Below are 20,730 nucleotides of genomic sequence, written 5' to 3' on the forward strand. Positions count from 1 at the left end.
TGATCACAAGGTCCATCTAAAGAAATCACTGGCCTTAAAAGACTTTAAGGCACTCTCCAAGATAGTTCCTACTTCTGGATGATATTCATTGATAAAAACATGATTGATTCTGCGTGTTTTTTTTAAATCAAAATTGATGCTTATAAGGATGCAGAGACTATTAAAAAGACAATTTAGAATTTAGAAATGAAGAGAAAGGAAGAAAAAGCTAAGTAAACTTGTTTAAAATAATTGTGTGAAGAAATATTCTTGAGGGAAAAAAAAAACTGTTTAAACTTATCTCTTTGCTCTGTAATGGTTGTCCAATAATGTTGCTTATGCCCACATTAATTATAATTATCTACTGAATATTAATGCCTGTCAATGAAGCATAATCTATGCAAGTCCTCTATATTAAAAAAAATCAGTGTAACCTGAACAAGACTCTATGAAATAACTTTAAAAATTTACTGTTGTTTGATGCATTTTTAAAAGGCCCCCGATTTTAGATATTAGACTAATATCATATTTACCTTAATAATTCCCATCTACTTTTGCTTCTAAAAAGGGAATTATTTAGTGAGCGGACAAAATAGGAGCTCTGCTTCTCAACTTCTCTTGAAAGTTGTATCACTATCAGTGCCAGAAATTCTCTAGCTAACAAGAATTTCAAAAGCCATGCAGTGAGGGGATTTTACAAATGAAATAGGATTATGTCTGACATTGCTACGAATGTGACAATGCATAGTCTGCATCACACCCCAATTGCCATTTTGCAATATTATTAATGAATTATAATTTCTCTACCTTCAGAAGTTTAGGGCTGCTATTAATGATCAACAGAGACTCACAGAGGGGAGACATGTTCAAAGAATCTCAAAATTTGGGTAAAGGGGAAATGGTGAAGGGATACCTTCATGTCTTTAAAAATGTCTTTAAAATGTCTTTAAAAGGGCATAAACTTTTGGCTCTATTAACTGCTTTGTTACTAAATCTCTAAAATCAATGCACTTGCTTAAGTTGTTAAAAAAATTTTTTTTGAAATGGCCTAATGATTAGATTTTGATGACTTCATTCAGTGTTTTATATTGTGCAATTAGAAGATCTTTTTAAAAATTTTTTTCTTAGAAGTCACTAAATATGTGAGAAGTATATCTTATTATATGGAACATTGTCTCACAATAAATTTCTGTGTTTTTTGTTTGAATTGAGATGTTTTGTTTTTTTCCCCTAAATTGAATGTGTGTAAATCAGAAGTCTTTCTTCATAAAATTACAAATAGACCAGCTGGATATGGGGATGTATGAAAGTAATCTCTGCCTGCCACTTGGTGTCTAAGGTTGGTGGAGCATTTGAATTGTAGAGTTCGGAGCTACAACTTAAAATTAAAGCTGAGAACTAGAGTTATGTCAGGCATCGATATGGTGAGTCCCCCATAGTAGGAGGCCTTAAAGTTTCAGTTCTGAAACAGAGTAGGTCAGTTTTCCACACAGATTAGCAGTGTTGTTGAGACTGTAAGTGTTCATTGTACTCTCTGCTGCAGCAAGATAGGCAGATTGTTTAAAAACAAAAACAAAAATCCCAAACATAGTCTGCATCACACCCCAATTGCCATTTTGCAATATTATTAATGAATTATAATCAAACCCACTGAAATACAATAAAACCTATTCTAGTGGCAAATTTGAGAAGCTACCAAAATCACCAGTCTGCTTATTTTCACATTTCTTATATTATCTCCATAATTCCCATGTTACTGCTTTCATCTATCTCACTTGTTAACTGGGCATACTTTTAAAATTGTTTAGAAACCATATCAAATTTTAAAAAAATTTGCATGAAGATTTTGTTGTATATTTGAAAAGAATAGCAAGTTGTGCATAGTAGATTTATTATTTCATGTAGTCATCTCTCTTATTGTACTATATTATAGAAATGCTTATTTTATTCCATAAATAAAAATAAAAACTATACTGAAAATAAAAAAGATCAAATTTTATCTAAAATGCTTCTCTATCATTATCATTTTCAAAATGCAAATAACAAATTGGGAAATTGTTGATAATTTTTAATAAGTTGTAATGAGGTGCTATATCACTTGTCACAGCAGATCTGAAAAAAAGTTTAAGGATGTACATATTCAGAATCTTTTTAAAGACAGTTGCTAGCACCCATATATGTCTCATAATAGTGCTATTATTCTGGAGTAAGTTATAGTTGTAAAATCTCACATTCTCAATTCTCAGTAAGGAAACATAGCTAAGTTTAAAATTTATTACTAGAAATCACAGAAAGACAACTCTCCCCAAGTTTAGGAAATTGTCTATCCAGCTCAAACCAATCCCTGCTTATTAGCACTCGTGCAAACATAAAATAAAATACAACTACTGCAATTAGTACTTATCTTCTTTTGTCCTTAGGTAAAGAACACCTGACAGATGCATGCAGAGCAAAACTAACAAAACCAAACCATTCCTTTGCTTGAAGAGTTAAGTTACCATTACTGAATCACTGTCATAAAATACCTTATAGTGCATTCAAATACATTACCACTTATTTTAAATAAACACCAATTTTGAAACAATCAAGTTTGAAAAGCTGCACAAGTTAAAAAAAAATCCCTGATTACATTTCTATTTATTTATTGTTGTGGCCTGAAATATTGTATTTTTAGAGAATACCTACCACTTAATTTCTTTTTTTTTAAATCCCCTTTGTAATGTAGACTAGCAGTGAATCAGGAAAATTATGTACCTGTCACTCAGTTTCACCATAAATAAGAGCTGTAATAAAATGTAGTACTTCCATCATATCAGTACATGATAATATACATATCACCACACTATATGGCTTAGAATGTCCACACTGCCTGGAACTTAAAGGTTTGAGTTTTATCTGACTCCCACAACCATGCCAAATATAGTAGTTTATTTGAACTGAAAAATTTCCCGTGGGAAATCTTTGCATGGTTCAACTACTGGAATTTTCTGTTCCCGTATGCTAAACCATGACTCTGTTGTGGTTCACTCTGACTAAGGCAGCATCAATTAGATGTCAGTATCTCAGATATAAATTCTGCTCCAAAAACCCTCAGAACAGACTTCAGAATGGAATTTGCATGCATTAATGGCAGGAAATAATTTCATTGCTGCTGTAGTCACTCTATCACAAGATATTCAAGTATGACAGAAATTGATTTCTTCAGCATCTATAAAAGTGCCAAAAATTGCTAGATGCCAATGTTAATTAAACTACAGTATGGACATACACAAAATATTTACAATGTGTGGTATATCAAAAGTTAAATTCATTTGGGTAATTTAATTATTCAATAAGTGCCATAATATTTTTCCTCACTAGAGATAAAGAGTGGTTAGCCCATCATTTAAAAATGGATTTTTTTTTAACCATTGGAAAGTTATGACAATAAACAAAAAACAGCTAGGAAAAATCTTATCCCTATATAGTACAGAAAGACCAAAACCCAAACTGACTTGAAATTCATGTTGTTACAGAACTTACCAATGTGTATAGCTAAACTACATACAATGGGGCATTTAATCTAAATTCTTGAAAACATAAGTTCAGAATTCCAAGTCCTTGACAAGACACCCAATTTCATTATGTGCTTATTGAAAAGGAGTTCCAAAAATGGCAGCCATTTGGCTCACATATTAGCAGTTGGAACTGTCTGTCTCTTTGATTTTTTCAACTCTATCTTCTTTACATTCTTGTTTGTTGCCATCTTCATCCTCCTTGGGTTGACTTGATTCATTTTCAGCCACATGGTCTTTGGTTTGGGATTTGCTTGTGGAAATGGGATCTAAAAATACAACTGGACCCACTTGCTTTTCAATGCCCATATGTCTTCTTGCACCTCCAACATTATTGGGTGGTCTGTGGAAGGAAGAATTAAAAACAAAACAAGAGAAAACAGAAAATAAAAAAAAGCAGAGAGAAAATATTTGTCTATGATATTCCTTGATTTTAAAAAATCTAGTTAACTTTCAGATTTTTCACTAACATGCACAGAGATAGATTTGTAATCATAAATGCCAAACATTCAACAATGAAATGGAATTATTAGATTAGATAGTAAATGTACATGAAAAAGACAAAGAAAGGCAGTGACAGGAGAAAAGGAAAGAGAGCCAAGTAAGAGTAATACAAAAGTTGTGGGAAAGTAAACTGTACCTACCTTTTAAATTACGCTCTTCTCAGAAAGCATAAAGCCAATGGATACATTGTGCTTTCTTCCTCACTCACTGGCTGATCCTTAGAACTCTCTTGTTACAACTTTACACAGCTGGAAATAGCATCTTATCCCCTAATTAAGGATCTTAAGTAAAGTTTTATGAGAATATTGTCATGGCTGAGGAGCTAGTTGTGGCTCAACTTGAGGATCTGAAGGAACACAGCTTGGGCCCATCTGCTCACTGCTAAGATAATGCCTGCCCCAATAATATAGATAGATTGCTCTATGACAATGATCTTGAGGGAAACTTGACATCAGTTGTTGACATTATCAAGTGGAGCAATTTGGTTAAAACTGTTGTAGAGTAGGGAAACAGCACTCCCTCCTCCCTTTCCCCTCCAAGAGGTTAAGAGCACATACAGAAGAAATTTCCCCAAATCTTAAGCATAGAAACTTGACTAATACCATTTTTTAGAATTCTAGAACCAAAGCTCACTTCCAAAACCAAGAGACCTGAAATGTTTTCTGAATGTAGTTAGGTAGGTTTCTTGCCTATCTGAAGTTATAGTCCTTTCTTTTCCTCTCTTGAAATTGTTTTTGAGTCCCTATTTCTCAATTTGAGCAGTACTGCATTTTTTTTGCATCAACAGATGTTGCAGGTCCCCTCTCAATTACAGAATAGTACAGAACTCCCTTATCTATTCTATATCTTAGAAAATAGGCCATAATTAGGAGAGGGCTACTAAGACCATGGCCCCAGGGTTTATGGGATACCAAAGTTTAACACATGTACTTCTCTGACAGCCCAGAAAAATACTAACTTTTCCACCTAATTAATAAATTAACTCATAGAAAAAGGAAGCTACCATATGCATTACTCCTCTACCCACTCAACTCAATCTCTTTATTTCCTGTATTAACTTATTTACATGATGGATTTCAAAGTTGATTTGAGGGTCTATTCTGTACTACTGCACACATCAAATTTGCTTGTTAGATCTCTATAACTTGGAAACTTGGATGATTAACTTTGTCCAAGACAGGTTTCCTGGTTGTTGTGATTACCTTCATAAGGCTAACTTTTCAATGAAAACTTTTTTTTTTCTTCAATCAAGTCCCAGTGCTTAGACAATTGGCCAATTTTACGCATTTAACTGCTAGGGAAGCTACATACCAAAAATTTACTGTTGAGGTTTTACCTCCCATTTATGACCAGAATGCAAAAAAGGCAACCCTATTGGCTTTCTTGTATTTTTTTTTCTCAAAAATGCCTTCACAGATGGTCTCTATTAATAAATGATATCTTAAGTTCTTAGAGCTCAAAATGAATGCACTTTGGAGGACTCCATTTAGGTAGCCTAAAAAGTTTTGTTATGATGAGCCTTGGAAACCTCTTTCTCCCCACCCCCAAATTACTTCCCTTCACAAGGAAATTAATTATGATGTTTAAGCTGTTCTGAGGTGTTTTTTTTTTTTGTTTTTTTTTTTTTTTTTTTTTTTGATCATCCCAAACCAGCATGTTGGTTTGTCATTCTTTGTTAGAATTACTAACAAATATAGAATGAATCATAGCTATTGATTACTATGGTTTAAAGGTAGAATTTAATCTTTCAATTACTAATGAATACTTCATTTCCTTTAATTTATAGTTAAAGTCTATCAAATAGGAATTTGGAAAAAAAAAAAAAACTAGTGATGGCCAATCTAGAATGTTAGCCAAAGAAAAAGAGTGATTAGAAAAGTCTAGGATGAAAAGTTACTAATCTAGCTAGTCCCAAATCTGCCATTAGCTAAGATTATAGCCTCTCTGGGTCTGTTCATGTACCATGAACACATTACAGGGGTTCATTAGTAGCATTGTACTCTCTTTACCATGGGGTTTTAAAAAGTATGCCATTTCAAACTCTGGGAATCTTCCACAACATGGAACATTTATGGAGCCTTTCCACATGTACCAATCTCAACATCTTGGGTACAGGCAGAATGTTAATTCAACTTGCTTCATTTGCTTGAAAGCCAAAACACTACTAGATGAGATCCTTAGACGATTCCATACTTTTCTATGCTATATACATATACATACATATATGTGTATGACTGTATCTTGAATACTGAACATATCTTAGAAAGTGATAGGGGGATGCTTTGACCACTTAAAAATTTCCCTAAGTGTTCTCTGGGCTCTACTACTAAGATGAATAGTCATATAATGTTTAAAACATCTGGAATGTTTCATGATAATTTCCCTGAAATCATCTTGGTTTATAAATCCAATTCAGCAATGTGGCAATTTTGATAGACAATTTTTTCCTCTGTTTGAAGTCCAAGATTGTTTCTGAGTAGAAAAGCAAGTTGTAGTTTTTAAAAATGAATCACCTCATGTTATCATTATTTGATTTTTCTTTTCTTTTAGCTTTTCCAAACTATCAGTCTGGCTTCACCACTGAATTGCCCCAATTCCAAGTCTGCTTAGCTGGTAGTCAAGACTTCCCTTTGGAGTTTGATCTTTGTTCATTTTAGAATGTTCCCTATCCTGCTCATATTTCTATCTCATGGAAAGAGTGATCATCAGAAACAGATGCTTCTACTGTTAAAGAAACAAAAGTTGCTTTATTTTTTTCTCTAAAAAAGTCTGATAACAACACTACTTAGACAACTCCAAGTTTCATTGTCTTGTTCATGCCAAAAGCAGAAGTTCATATGCTGCATAATAATTATTACATACTGTATCTAAGTTTCATTTTATCTTCTATTATTAATTTTCTAAAGAAGATGAAAACAAGTAAAAAACACACTATTTGTGGGAATTCTCATCTATTATTGCCTTATGCAATGCAAAATCTACTTGACCTAATTAGAGGAATAGGTGGTGAAATATAACATTAGCCTCAAAGAACTATAAAGCTAGAAAGGAGCCTTATAGAGATGTACTAAATCAATACCTTTATTTTACAGATGAAAGCCTTAGACCTAGTATCTTCGGCAAAGTCACACAGTAGGGAGGGTACTCACTCAGGTTCAATGCCCACTCCATAAATTCATAAAATGTTCAGAGTTGGAAGGATTCTTAATTCACCCTGCTCATTTAATAGATAAGGAAAATGAGGTTTAAGCTAGAGGCAATGACTTGCCCAATAATAAATGTTATAGCTGACCTTGAATAGAAGCCTTCTGATTTTAAAGAAATTATTTTGTTATTCGGTGCTATTCAATAAATCCAATTAATTTAGATACTTATAATGGGTGACTTTAGGGGCTTGTGTTTAGAAAGTTTTATATGATAAAAAACCAAGTCCAATTGATCTGACAATATATAACCCTGGAGAGGTTATAAGTACATCCTGATGGACTATTAAGTACGGACTATTTTTCTACAACAAGAAGACACAATATCATGCTGAATTTCAAAGGTGGTGTCATTTCCTGATAGGAAAGACTTGGCTCCAAAGGTATTGTGGCTGGAAGAATCATAACAAATGAAAATTATTTTGGCCCAGTGGAACTTTGGGGAATTGGTGAATTTCCCTGTTTGACAAAATTCAGCACTCTAGATTTTTAAAAGCACATCATTGTTTGTATTTATTGAAATTCCTTTCAAAATCAACTTTCTATGTTCCAATTATATTCAACAACATCCAAGCTAACGTTTCAGCTGCAATTCATATTAACTAATGCCCAAACAAGCCCTAATAGATATGGTTCTGAGCTCAATTGAAAACAATCAAAGCTCATGAAATGAAGGGTGAAAATGCTCATTTTATGCAAATTCTACATATCACTCAAGCTTAATTTTACTGATAATACAAGGTGGGACATTTTGAACATTACAGTGAATATAACTTTTAAGCAGTGAGAGTTATTTTATAAAATAGTACCTCTGAAAAGCTGATTGCCAAACAGTACAAAAACGGTCTCTGGAATAAATGCCAAGTTCATTTTTATTTCACTTCGAAGGGAACTATCTTTCAAATCTCAACAGCTGGACTATTTAACACAATCTGGTGAATCAAAGTATAGTTCTTCTCTGGGCTCGCAGTAGGGTGTCTGCATTAGTGCATGGCAGTGGTCCAGCAAATGACAAACAGCCAGACAGTTTGAACTCTGTTTCATTTACAATAAAATGGCAATCATATTTACCACCTTCATGGACAGAAAACTGAAAGATTTAAATCTGTCTTTATAAAGTAGTTTAGTAGAAAAACTCCAGAGAACACATCTATTCTATACTTTCCCAAGGTTTAAAACAACAACAAAAAAGAACGAGAGCCTAGAAATCCTTCTTACATATTTTATTCTGGTCCTTCACCCAGTTACTACAGCAGTTAGACAGCAATGCTGTGATGGCAGAGATGGCTGAATTGTCTCTTTTAGAAATCCTGCTTTTCAGGGCCTTTTAATACACTTGTAGAATCTCTCCTTGTGTTAAAATGTGACAAAAAGTTTCAAGTAAAAGATAAAACTTCAATGAACAAAACATGAATGTTTCTGTGATTTTTTAAGAAACTGTTTCAGATGAAAAGAAAAATTTAATTCTGCATTTTGGGCTCCTTTTTGTCTTCTGGGAGAGGGGAGAGAAATAATGTCCTTTTATTCTGGGAAAAAAAAAACAGTTCAGCAGAAAAATGGAATAGTGACCACAGGTTAATATTTATATCACCTAAAAGTTTTATTTGTATTTATCTTGGAGATTACTCTTGGGAGATTTCATTTCTATAATATCTATGTGCTTTAAACATGATAAGGATGCCACAGCTACTCAGCAGCACTATTTTTTAAGTGAGTAAATGTAATGATATACTTCACAACTTTATATCTTTTAAAAAATGACAAGATTCATCAACAGCAATGACCCCACTAATAATGCCTCCTGCCAATTCTTTCCCTCTTAAAATAAAAAACATTTTTGATTGTGTCACAATTTAGCTAAACATAAAAACTTGGAGGTCTTAAAATATAGCTGAGCATAATTAATCATTCTCCAGCCAAGTCAATGCTGCTAATTATTTGCTATCATTGATTACATTTTAGCTTTTTAGCTGTAGTGCAAACAGTGGGTGCCTAATCAATGTTTGCAGGGTTGAACTGGATTTTAATGGTGACAAAGGTGCTGAAATCTATGTGACCTTGATTCCTACTTTGTTTATAATACCTATATACAATAAACCAAAGAAGAACAAGGTTTAAGATATTTTAATTTATCCAAAAGCTTGAAAAATTAGACAAGTAGGTTCAATCTGTACACCCTTACAAAACTATTATAGCTTAGGCATGTCACTCACTTTAAAAGTCTGAAAATCTAAACACTGCTTAAAAACAGGGACTTTAAAGGAGCAAAGTCTCCCACATGCCTTATGTGGTATATTCTTTATAATCATACATATATTTGTACCCCCAAAAAAGATCATCTTTCTCAAAACTCTTATGTTTTTGTTCTAAGCTCCCAAAACAATTAGATTCTGTAACAAAAGCTTTTTAGACTTATGACATGTTTTTTTTTTTTTAAGTTTGCCCAAATGTAATGCTTTATCACTAAACTAAATAAACAAACAAACAAAAAAAAAACTTACTTGCTCCTGTGAGCCTAAAATTACATTTTGGTTTTAGGAGGTCATATTTTTAATTGGTCATTTATTTATTCATTTGCTTGGTTAGGACTAGACCTGTGGTTTCATTAGAAGAAAAATTTCTCATTCCCATCATGGACATTTCTCCACTGGTGTGGATTTACATTTGCTCTGCAACTCAAAATAACCTTAGATTTGCCTCGTTAGTTATTTTTAGAAATTAAATTTTGTTTTCTCTATGTTAAATATATCCAAAGTGCAGCCTGAGATCTTGCAGAAACTGTTGAAAGGTGATGAAAAAAATACCAAAGCAAAAGCAAATACCTTACGATTTATCTTTGTGCTCAGTTCTCTATGTAGAAAGAAATAAGATATCCTATGCTAAGTCTCTGGCAATTACCAATGCTTTGAATAAGAAGTGAATGTTACACAGAACAAAATTAATTTGTTGAGGTATTTACATTTTTGGAATAACCAAGGAGCATTTTAAAATGCCAGTTTTTCACTACGTATATTTTTTTCACTACACATATGTCTATGACAACTGATGGGAGGATGTGTTAAGAACCCTTATATGATTATTAAACAATCTTTCTAGGAGCACATAATAATTCTGTAACAAGCAAATATGCAGAAAGTGTGTGTGTGTGTGTGTGTGTGTGTGTGTGTGTGTGTATTTTGGAGGGTTAAGGTAAAGAGGAGGAGGTGGGGAATTGTGAATTTGGGGGTAGGGGAGAAAAAAGAATCTCAACTTCCAAGACATCCAGTTGTTCTCCTAATTTTGTTGTTAAAACTTAATTGCCCATGTACAAGCTGCACATGGAAAACCTTTGTAGTTGCATCTTGCTGAGGCAGAGCTGTTTCCTGCAGTGTGAGTAGACAATTCAGTGGTACTAAGATTACAGCAGAGAGGAGAGCAAATCCTTTAATTGTACCAGATCATCAGATTAGGCTGGACCTTCTCTGCAGCTCATTCTGCTAACCAAGTTGTCTACTGCCCAGAAACCAATGTTTACTAAGTACAGAGAAGGTGAAAACACATAAAAAAAGAAAGAGGAGGAAGACCAAGCCTTAGTCTCATGGTGGGAGCAGCAGTGTGAAAGCATACCTTTTTTTTTTTTTTTTAAATGTAAGTGTGCACCATAGGAGCCAGGAGAACCTCTTGGGTTTCCTGCTGAACAAAACATTACCTAGAGACTTCTTAAGGAATAGTTGTGTGTCCATCCAAATTAAATTCCAGCTGAGACAAATATTTAGAGAGATAATTATATACCGAGTTTTCCTACAACAGAGTTCAGACCCTTAATTTCTATTTGGTGGTTTTAATCAGGTTTGACAACTTCAAACCAATGATTCAGTCATTTTCAACTTTTTAAAAAATTAATATCATATGGGAAGTAATAAAGTTGAAAAACGTTAAAGATCAAACAACTCAATCATCCTTTTTCTTACAAATATGAATGTGAACCAAGTTCACTTTTTAGCTAATAGAAAAATTTTATTTGTGTAAACATCTAAAATTGTTTTTTATTCACTATTCTTTGTTCTATGAATAGGGGCCCAAATGAGATAATCTCAGAAAAAATATGTAGGATATAGAAGACAGAAAGTCAAATACCTACAAGAATATCATCAATATGAAAAACAACTAGAAATAAAAAGTGAATCTTTAAAAACTGAAGATCAAAATCCTAACTATAACAATCTTTTTATCTTTCTGAGACAGAAAGTGATGCTCTCCTTCCATCCCATTTATCTAACTAATTACAAACAATATGTGGATCAAGTGGAAAAGCTTATAACTAGACATCTGTGAGTTTGAGGCATTTGCCCTGCATTTGAGGCTTAAGACTCCATTCATAGGAATAGAGGCTACATTCTTGTTAATTTAGGTAGACAGGAATTGAATTGGGCAGCCCTTCACTACAAAAAACTCCATCAGTATTTTCTCATAAAACCTTCACAACAATATTATGAAGTATCTAATACAAGCACTTCTCCAATTTAAAAATGAGGAAATCAAGAAACAGAGAGGCTAAATTATTTGCCTGAGACCACACAGCCAGTTTGTGTCAAGGCAGTGACTTGAACCCAGGTCTTCTGATTCCAACTGTGGTGTTCTTTACATCATAAAGGACTACTAATATTCTCTAATAATCAGTCAGAAAAACAGTTAAACTTCTGAGTTGCCTTTTCCAGTTAATGATGTAAAAAAAAAAAAAACAACAACAACAACAACAAAAAACACAACCGATGAGCCTTCATGTCTCATGGAGTTTTATATGATACTAATTTTCCTGAAACAGATTTATAGGAAGAGTAAATAATGAAGCTCCAACTTCAATACAGTAAATAGCTCAACCTGACCATATCTAAATGATACTACCTCAGAAAAGGCAAAAAAATTCCCCATTCATCACCTACATGACTATAAAATTTATGTTCTTTGAAAAGACTATAGTTTTTTGTTATCTAATACTGACCAAAAACATATTCTGGTTATTATTAGAGATAGCTTATAATTTTTACTTTATTTGTTCATTCATTCATTCATTTGATGATTTTCACTGGAGTAGGGAATGCCTGGTAAAGTCCTTTTCCTCTAGTAACATATACCTGCACCTAACCTGCAACTTTTAGTCTTTCAGAAGAGGGGAGGGGAGGGCATAGTGAGCATGGAGACTTTCCAGTAGCCCATATAAACATTTTGTATCAGAAAAGAAACTTAAACTCAGGGCTTCCTGACTCCATGATTTTTGCTCTGAAAGTACATGGGGAAATCAGTATCTCCTTGGGAATTCCTGTCTTAGGTGCCTGCTCTTCAGAAGTCTCTTTGGTGAAATCCTTGGTGATTCCTCATGAAAGACTAGATTGGGAGAGAAAGACACAAATAAAGGGAGAGGAAAGAAGGCAGGAAAGAGGAAAGGAAGAAAGGAAAGAAGGGAGGGAAGGAGAAAGGGAGGAAAGAAGGAATGAAGAAAAATAGTCTTTTCCTACAAGGTAGAGATGTCCTGAAGTCACCCCTAAAAACAAAATGGTCATTAAGTAGCATAACTCTGGAAAAGCAGGGTTTCCTTTCACGGAACAGCCTCCAGGGGCTCACATTGCCAATACTACAAATATAAGTAAGTGAAAATTGATCTTTGTCTTTACAAAAATAAATGGACACTTTAAAAAATTCTACTATGCCACAGTGCTGCTTAGAAAATCACATAAATACCAAACAAATAAAGCAATAATCAAAACAGTCAAAGGGTAAAAAGTTTAAACAATCCCTTGAAGAAACATAGGTAACTCAATTATCTGTAATAAAGGGAACAGAAAGCACAGACAGCCCACAGTGATGGATAATTCAAATCCACAAGCCTTTTTCTTTTGGCTTTGTGAGTAGAAACTCACTAATTCGGAATCTGTGATGATTCAAACAGGGGCTTGACCTTTATAGTCTTAGCAGAAACAAAGAGCTTCTGTGTGATGAATAGAAGAACAATTTCAAGAAATGTTTATTGTCTATTCAAGAAGACTGGAAGAAGTAGGACCCCGTGGAAAAAGGAGTGGATTTGGTGTCAAATGGATCTCAGTTCAAATCCTGACCCTGTCACTTCTACATAGGAAAATAGACAAATCATTAAATCTTTCAGGGCCTTGGTTTCCTCATCCATGGAGTGAGCTGGTTGGATTAGAAAATGTGCAAATGCCTTCCTTATCTAAAGGTATAATCCTAGATTACACCACCCTCATTTACTCTGGCTCTAGAATTTTTTTGCTTACTTGAAAATAATCACAACTGGATTTCTATACAATTATTTTATTTTAGACTTTTCACTAATCCATTCTGGCCTTCTCCCAAGTAGTCTGAATTCCTGGGGTTTTGTGCCGAATTAGTATTCGGTTTTGCTTTGTTTCCCTAGCAAGTTTACCTTCTAATTATATTTGCTCTAGGCTAGTCACAGAGAAGGAAAGAAAGAGAAGAGGAAACCCAGGAGTGGGCTTTGAAAAAGGAATTGACTGTCCTGGAATAAAAAGCAGGCCTTCCCCACCCCTGAACCCATGAGTATAAATATGTGCAATGGCCATAGAGTAATGTGGATGGAGAACTCAGAAATTGGAAGTCTTTTCTCTCTCTTCCAGAAGGAAGGGGATAGTTGTTAATTGTCCCACAGCATTATCTTTTAATATTTAATAAGTTATTCCTATTCATCTCTGGGGAGAAACTGTTTCAGTATCTACCATCCTTCATTCAGCCTATTTCTATAAATCTAATTTAATTCATTCCTGTTACAATTTAACCATATTTTCCCCTTTTATGTCTCCTGTGATGATGAAGGGAAAAACCCAACTTGTCATTCTGTAATCTTTTACCAGTGTAAGGAATAAGGAGACTATATATGTTAAGATCAAATGTCATAATAAAACATGGGAGCCCTTTTAAAAAAAAAGCATAAAGTGATACATAAATAAAACACTTGAAGCTATCTTAATATTTACGACAGGCTTTTGAGAAAAATACTAATACCACTTTTAAAACAATATATTAGAGTAATGCTGGCTTTTTACTCTTAAAATTTTTTTCATCTTGTTTTTGTGACCGAGTTACTAATTAGATTTCTTCATCTGTTGAAATCTTAATAATGCTATCTCCTGATCCCCAACTATTGAAAAGAACCTTGTTCAAAAAAAAAAAAGCTTATGCATTTTGTTTTCTTTTTAGCCCTTCCTATTTATATGTCTGATTGCCCCCTACATTCAAATGACAAAACTATCTTGTTTTAGTTATGAAAACTAGTTCTCTTGAATAAGCCTCACTACATTAGCTTATTCTCAGGTACAATATATTTTGGAAAGTAATAAAATGGCATTTCCTTTTTTAAATAAAAGATTTAAACTTTTTTAAAGTGGGCTGGTCTTCCCTGATTCCCTCAAATAGTTTGAAATAATACATTTTAGTATAGCTATTCTAATTTCACAAAATTGATCTGCCTCTATCATATGATTATATTGGAACTGCACCATATTTAAAGGAATATTCATAAAGAACTTGAAAACAGCAATATTCTTGATATTGTTTACATGCTCATGAGATTTTGCACTAGAAGCAAAAAAGCAAATCTAAAAACAAATAACTTATGTTTAATGGATGAGGATGTAATGTAAATGTTTTGCAAAAATAATTAAAATGATATTCATAAGTCCTGATCCCTAATATATGGTTGTATTTGCTTTGACCAGATAGTTATAATAGTGTTAATTAATTCAGTCTTGCAAGGAAATTCTGAAAATATTTTATGTCGTCCCAACTGCTTTTGCAGATTCACAAGTTATAGTAGTAGTGATAAAAGGCAGCAGCTATAACAAGAACAATAGCTAGCACTAATGTAGCACTTTAAAGTTTGCAAAGTGCCTTATAGACATTATCTCATTTGATCCTTATAACAGCCTTGTAAGGTCAGGTACTATTATCAAGCCCCATTTTATAAATGAGAAAACTGAGGTTGAGAGTGGTTAAGTGACAATTAGCAACTATCTGAGGCAGGATTTAAATTCTGGTTTTCCGGATTCCAATTCCATCATTCTACATACTGTGCCAGGTAGCTATCTCAGTAGTAAGATGAACATTAGGTTAAGTAATGACAGCATATTTTAAATTTATATTTTACTCTGTGGTTTACAAAGAATTTTTCTATGAAAATCCTATGAAGTAGTTTCTGCAATTATCATCATCCTATTTCCAACAGATGAGAAACCAGAAATAAAATAACTTGTCCTTAGTTACACAGCTGGTTAAGTAATGGAGCTGTGATTTGAACCCCAAACTCCAGATTTCCAGGTATAATGCCCTTTCCACTGTAATAGGATGATTCTACAACTTTAATAACAATAATCATGATGATAGTAATAATGATAATGATAGTAATAAAAAACATCCTAGCTCTCTTTATACAGGGCTTCTGAGTTTGCAAAGGGTCTTACAAATATTATGTTACAACAACCCGGGGAGGTAGATGCTGTGTTATCCCCATTTTATAGATGAGGTAGTCACATAGCTAGGAAGGGTCAAGATTGTTAAGAGATAAGCAGCTCGATTCTGGATTCATTAAGTTCTTCAAAACTGGGGGTTTTCTCTTTCCTATAATGTTACTAATAGCCACAAGACAAAGACAGTGAACACTGTTACAAAATCACAGACTGAGGACAGGAAATCTTGATCCTTTTATTGTAAAGGCCTGCAGAAGCAGCTTTAAGGATCTGGATGAAACTCTAGCAAGGCAAGGGCATCTTCAGCAAGTCTTCATCAATAATCCCTTCTTTTTGCTAATGTTTTGTCTCTCAGCAAAGTAGCATCCAGGGAAGGGGAATCCAATAACTTCCTATCTCAGAATTCCACTAATCAAGGGCTTTGTGTCTCAAGAATTATAACAGTCTACAATTTAGTCAGAAGACCTCTTAACAAAAGCTGATAACACATGGTAAATGACAATAACTTGTAATGACTATTCCTTTCAAAGTTTCCTAAATGCACATTTCCACAACAAGTTTACAAGTCAAGTAATACAAATATTATTATGCCCATTTTACAGATGGGGATACTGAGATTTGGAGAGGTATATATAGATCCTGAAGTATGTCTGAACCCAAGTCTGCCAGCTTGTGGGCTTCTCTGTCCAGAATTGCTAGTGCCTACTCCAAAATTAAGTGATAGTCTGCAGACAACATAAGTAAATTTCAAGTGTAGACAAATGACCTCAAATACTCTGTCAAACTTTATGACACAAGGCAAGACAAACAGATTAATTTGGAGTGAAGAAAGCAGATGAAAAGATTGAAGAGTTGTAATGAAACTCAGATTATTCAGTTCAAGCCTTCCTGTTATTGAAGAGGATGATGAGTAGTGGAGAGGCTGTGACTAGTTCAAGGTCATACAAAAAATGAAGAGACAGAATATGAATCCAAGCCAGGTTTTTGGATTCTAATTCAAGAACAAGACTTTCTAGGCATATAACATTAAAAAAAGACCAGAAAGTCTAGTGGCTAAACTAGAATTCATGAAGTGCTACTTATAAACCCTGCAGTTTCACATTTCATTCTTCTGTCACTGTTAGGTTAAACTTCATTTAGATACAAAGGGACCAGATTGTACACAATGAACTCTATCGGTTTGGGAAGTAAATAATTACCATGTTTTAAAAAAAATCCCTGGACTTGTTTAAGTAGTGTAATTGTACTTAAGAAATGGGTTTTTCAGGATGGTGCTGTTGTTCATTAATTGACTGTCAATATGAAAAAAATATGTGCCATTTAGTCATTTCAGCTAAAGAACGTCAAGAACTAAATAATCAAGCATTAGGTTACAAAGTTGAAAAGTTAACACAGCAATACACAGTGTTTGTATTACTGCTTTAAGAAGGTAAATTAAATTGAAATGTGTCTCTTAGGCAGTCATTGAACAGGCAAGATGAGAAATAAATTGAGCTTCACATATGCCTTTAAAGCATCTAACAACGGTGTCTGTCAACACACGGATCCTTTTCACTGTCAATTCACCACACATTCTGCAGACCGTGGGCCTGCAATTATTTCATTTCCTTTCTTGGAAATGTAATTTCCACTTACTTTTGTTGAATAAAAGGCAGACAAAAGGTGGAAGGAGTTGCAGTATTTTCTGATTAAGATTATCTATGTAATATGGTAGAAGGGAAAAAAATCTATACACACACACACACACACACACACACACACACACACACATACACACACACACACACTTTGAAGCATTTGTCAGAAATTAACTTGTCTCAACCCAGTGGCTTTTGTGTCTGGATATTGGTTCTACTGCAGCCAGATTGTTGATGCCAAATTAGGTATTAAACAAATTTAAACAGAAAGATGAAAGGTGAGTATGGATCATCTTTCTGTCTAAATGATTCCAGTCAAAAGGATGGGAAACATTCCTGGAGGAAAAAAGAAATGTGCTTTTGAAAACAAAATGAAATTAGCTAAAACCATAAATCAGCAAAGAAAGTCTTTCATTTTGAAAAAGGGTTGGGGGGAGGAGGAGACAAGGAGGTACAGAAAGGTTAACAACAGCAATAAGAGAATGTAGCAGTGGGAAAAAAAATACCCATTTGGTAAAAATAGACTCAAATTGAATTTCCAGTTCATTTGTCCAGGATTCACCCTTTGAACTAAGTAAGACAGCCCGAAGTACAAAAAGAGGGTCCTTTCTCTCCTGGTGGAACAGGAAATCAGAGGTTTAATTAACCATGATTACAATATTCTGCTGATCTGATTTGTCTCACCTACTTCCTTTTCTTTAAGTGACAAACCAGATGATATCCTGGCAAGAGAACTGAAGCAAAACTGTAGACTAATTTCGAAAAGAGGCTGGCATTGTTAGAAAACAAAATGATCCTCTACCGGATCTGTTGGAAACATAGACTTCTGTAGCAGGATTAACTCCTTGATGCTGACAGTGGCACTTTGAAGATCCAGGTCTGTTGAACCACATCTCTTTACTAGTCTATTTTCCCTCTTGGGATAGTTCAGTATTCTCTTCTGATAAATCTTTTCCAATGGTTAGAAAATGAGAATATGAAAATAGATATTTTTAAACAGATCTCTGGGACATCTGTCTACTGTCTTCTTGTGCTTGTCAAGTACTGACTTAAGAAGTGAAATCTTGAAATATGTAAATCTTGAAAAAAAATATTAAATCCCACATAACTTAAGACAAGCTAAGCTGTTTCTTCATTCAGTATTTTCAAGATCAAATTTTAATAGAGAAGAAACTGGTTACTATTTAGTTTAAGGAAAAAGGAATTCAGGGAAAGGAACTGGAAGATGAAGTTTCCTACATTCTTGAAGGAATTTAATAGAATTTTATTGTCTATAATAGGAATATGACTTCAAATGAAGAAAGAAGAGATGCTAAAGGAAGCAACTGTTCAATTTCAAGGACTTATTGACTATCTAGAGAATTTTCCAGAAAGGAAAAAAAAAAACACAAACAAGAATAGTAAGTTAGTAATCACAAATTCTGCTACATACTACATAAAAAAGTGCATCATTACTTACTGAAATGTAACCTTGGAACTTGTGCTTCCTTCCAGTTTATGAGGCCCTCCACCTGGCTCAGGTGTTTTGGGGGCCGGGCTGTTGAATTCTGCCTCCAGAGTTTTCTTGTTCAATGCAGTTTTTGTTACACTGGATACAGAACCCAACACTGGCATGGATTTGGACTCTGAAGTGGCTAATATCCCCGTTGGACCTTAAAACCAAACACATACCTACAGTTTAACAATTATGGGTTATGCCTGTGTATAGGATATTGAAAAATAGTTTAAATGAAAATGCCTAGACCTGGTCAAAATTCAGCTGCATACAGAACAGCTGAAATCCCAAAAACATTCTGAAAAACATTCCTTTTGGAAATCTGTTCTACTTCTTTGGTTCTGTTGCTTTTAAAGTGGTGCAGAGGGAACAACTATAGGACTTCTGTATTGTCCTTTGGAAGTTCACCTGGTCATTTCCCTGACCAGAGTCTATGGCTGCTCTAGGAGGTTTATAAAAACCCTTATTATAAAGCTCTGGTTTACTAGCAACCCTCCTTGAAGCAACTCTTTATCCTTCAAAAAGTTAATTCTTCACATAACACCGCTCCACATTTTTAATGGAAAAGGGAAAAGACTTCTTTTAAAAGGTTCATAAGGCTTCTCTAATATAAAACAGCTTTTATAAAATATTTCATTTTCAATGTGAATGAGAAGTGGATTTATTTCCTCTTAACATAGAGAAAATGGGTAGAGAAATTAAGAGATAAATTAAGAGGTCTAGACTTTTGTGATCTCTAGCAAGGTATTCAAAGACTACAGAATAAGATTTAAGTTCACTGGCTATTATAATTATTAATACTGCATGAATCATTAGTATCAATATTTATTATGCATCAACAAATAGTTTCATGTTAAAATCTGTTATCTACTGATTTTCTTCATAACAGGAATTTATCATTTGTTTGTTTCTGCCCCTGAAAACTTTTAAAATCCCCAGAAAGGCCAGATTCATGTCACAAAAATATGGGCAAGCACTGGCATAGTAGAAAAGACTACTCTTTTTTAGTTTGCCTAGAGATTAAGAGATAGAGAGGGTAGGAGTCAATTAGGTGAGGTAATTAAACATCCTGATTTTCCTTTGCCCTTCATGTTGTGGGCATGAAAATAAAGAGATGGCATTAAGGTCAATAAATGAATGAATATAGCTGTAAGGAGACTGCTTTAAGCCATCTAATCTGCATTTCTCCTTTCCTCAGTTCTGAATACACTAGTTCCCGCTGCTCATTCCGTAACTGAAGCCTTATTAAGGAGGAGGGGGAGTAGGCGAGCCCTTGCTTTTCCTACATCTAAAAAGAAATAAAGAAAAATACATAATGGTTAAGTTGGACTTTTCTTCATCCTGTATAAGCTTCCCAATGTTTTTTGAGAGGCACTTGCTGCTCTCTAAAAGACCAATTTTGTAGACCAAATTACTAGGTAAAATGTGGGAATGACAATTAGAGCCATATGAAGTGTTTTAAAGGAAAATACATTTTAACAGGCCACTGGAGGAGACCAGCTGCAACTTAGGATTTTGGTTCTACTAGCCTCAACCCTGTTCCCAGCCACTCTTGTGTATTTCTCATTATAATTCTCCTGTTTCTGCCTGTCACCTTACATTTGAATACATCTATACTTCTTCTATAAGCTTTTGTGTGCAGATAACACACTGTAACATAATGATATCCACTTTCTTCTCGCTAGAGACAAACACACCTGTCAGGACATAATCTTAATAAGTTCCTCCAATTGCTTTTAGAAGATGGAGGGAATTCGAAGAGTCCTTTTTCCTTCTAATTCTCACCATGTCTATAAATTTGCTCCTGACATTCTCTACACAATTAAAAATAAATTTCATAGCTACAAAGCTGACTGGGATCTATGTGAGAGATGATCCAGTCCA

General features: G+C 34.1%; 1 protein-coding gene across 2 annotated transcripts in view; it reads right to left on the reverse strand.

The window, feature by feature from the left end:
- Positions 1 to 1,853: 1,853 nt before the first annotated feature.
- Positions 1,854 to 20,730, reverse strand: part of SHTN1 (shootin 1) — a 110,054-nt gene continuing 91,177 nt past the window's right edge. The window contains exons 16-17 of one of the 2 annotated variants that reach the window (XM_051981506.1): positions 18,811 to 19,003; positions 1,854 to 3,876 (exon numbers count right to left, since the gene is read on the reverse strand). In XM_051981506.1, coding sequence (XP_051837466.1) covers positions 3,654 to 3,876; positions 18,811 to 19,003 — 416 coding nt within the window. In that variant the 3' untranslated portion in view covers positions 1,854 to 3,653. The remainder of the gene's footprint in view (positions 3,877 to 18,810; positions 19,004 to 20,730) is intronic. The other variant, XM_051981507.1, reaches the window with a different exon arrangement.

Source organism: Antechinus flavipes, chromosome 2 (assembly GCF_016432865.1).
Source record: "Antechinus flavipes isolate AdamAnt ecotype Samford, QLD, Australia chromosome 2, AdamAnt_v2, whole genome shotgun sequence".
Taxonomy (NCBI): domain Eukaryota; kingdom Metazoa; phylum Chordata; class Mammalia; order Dasyuromorphia; family Dasyuridae; genus Antechinus; species Antechinus flavipes.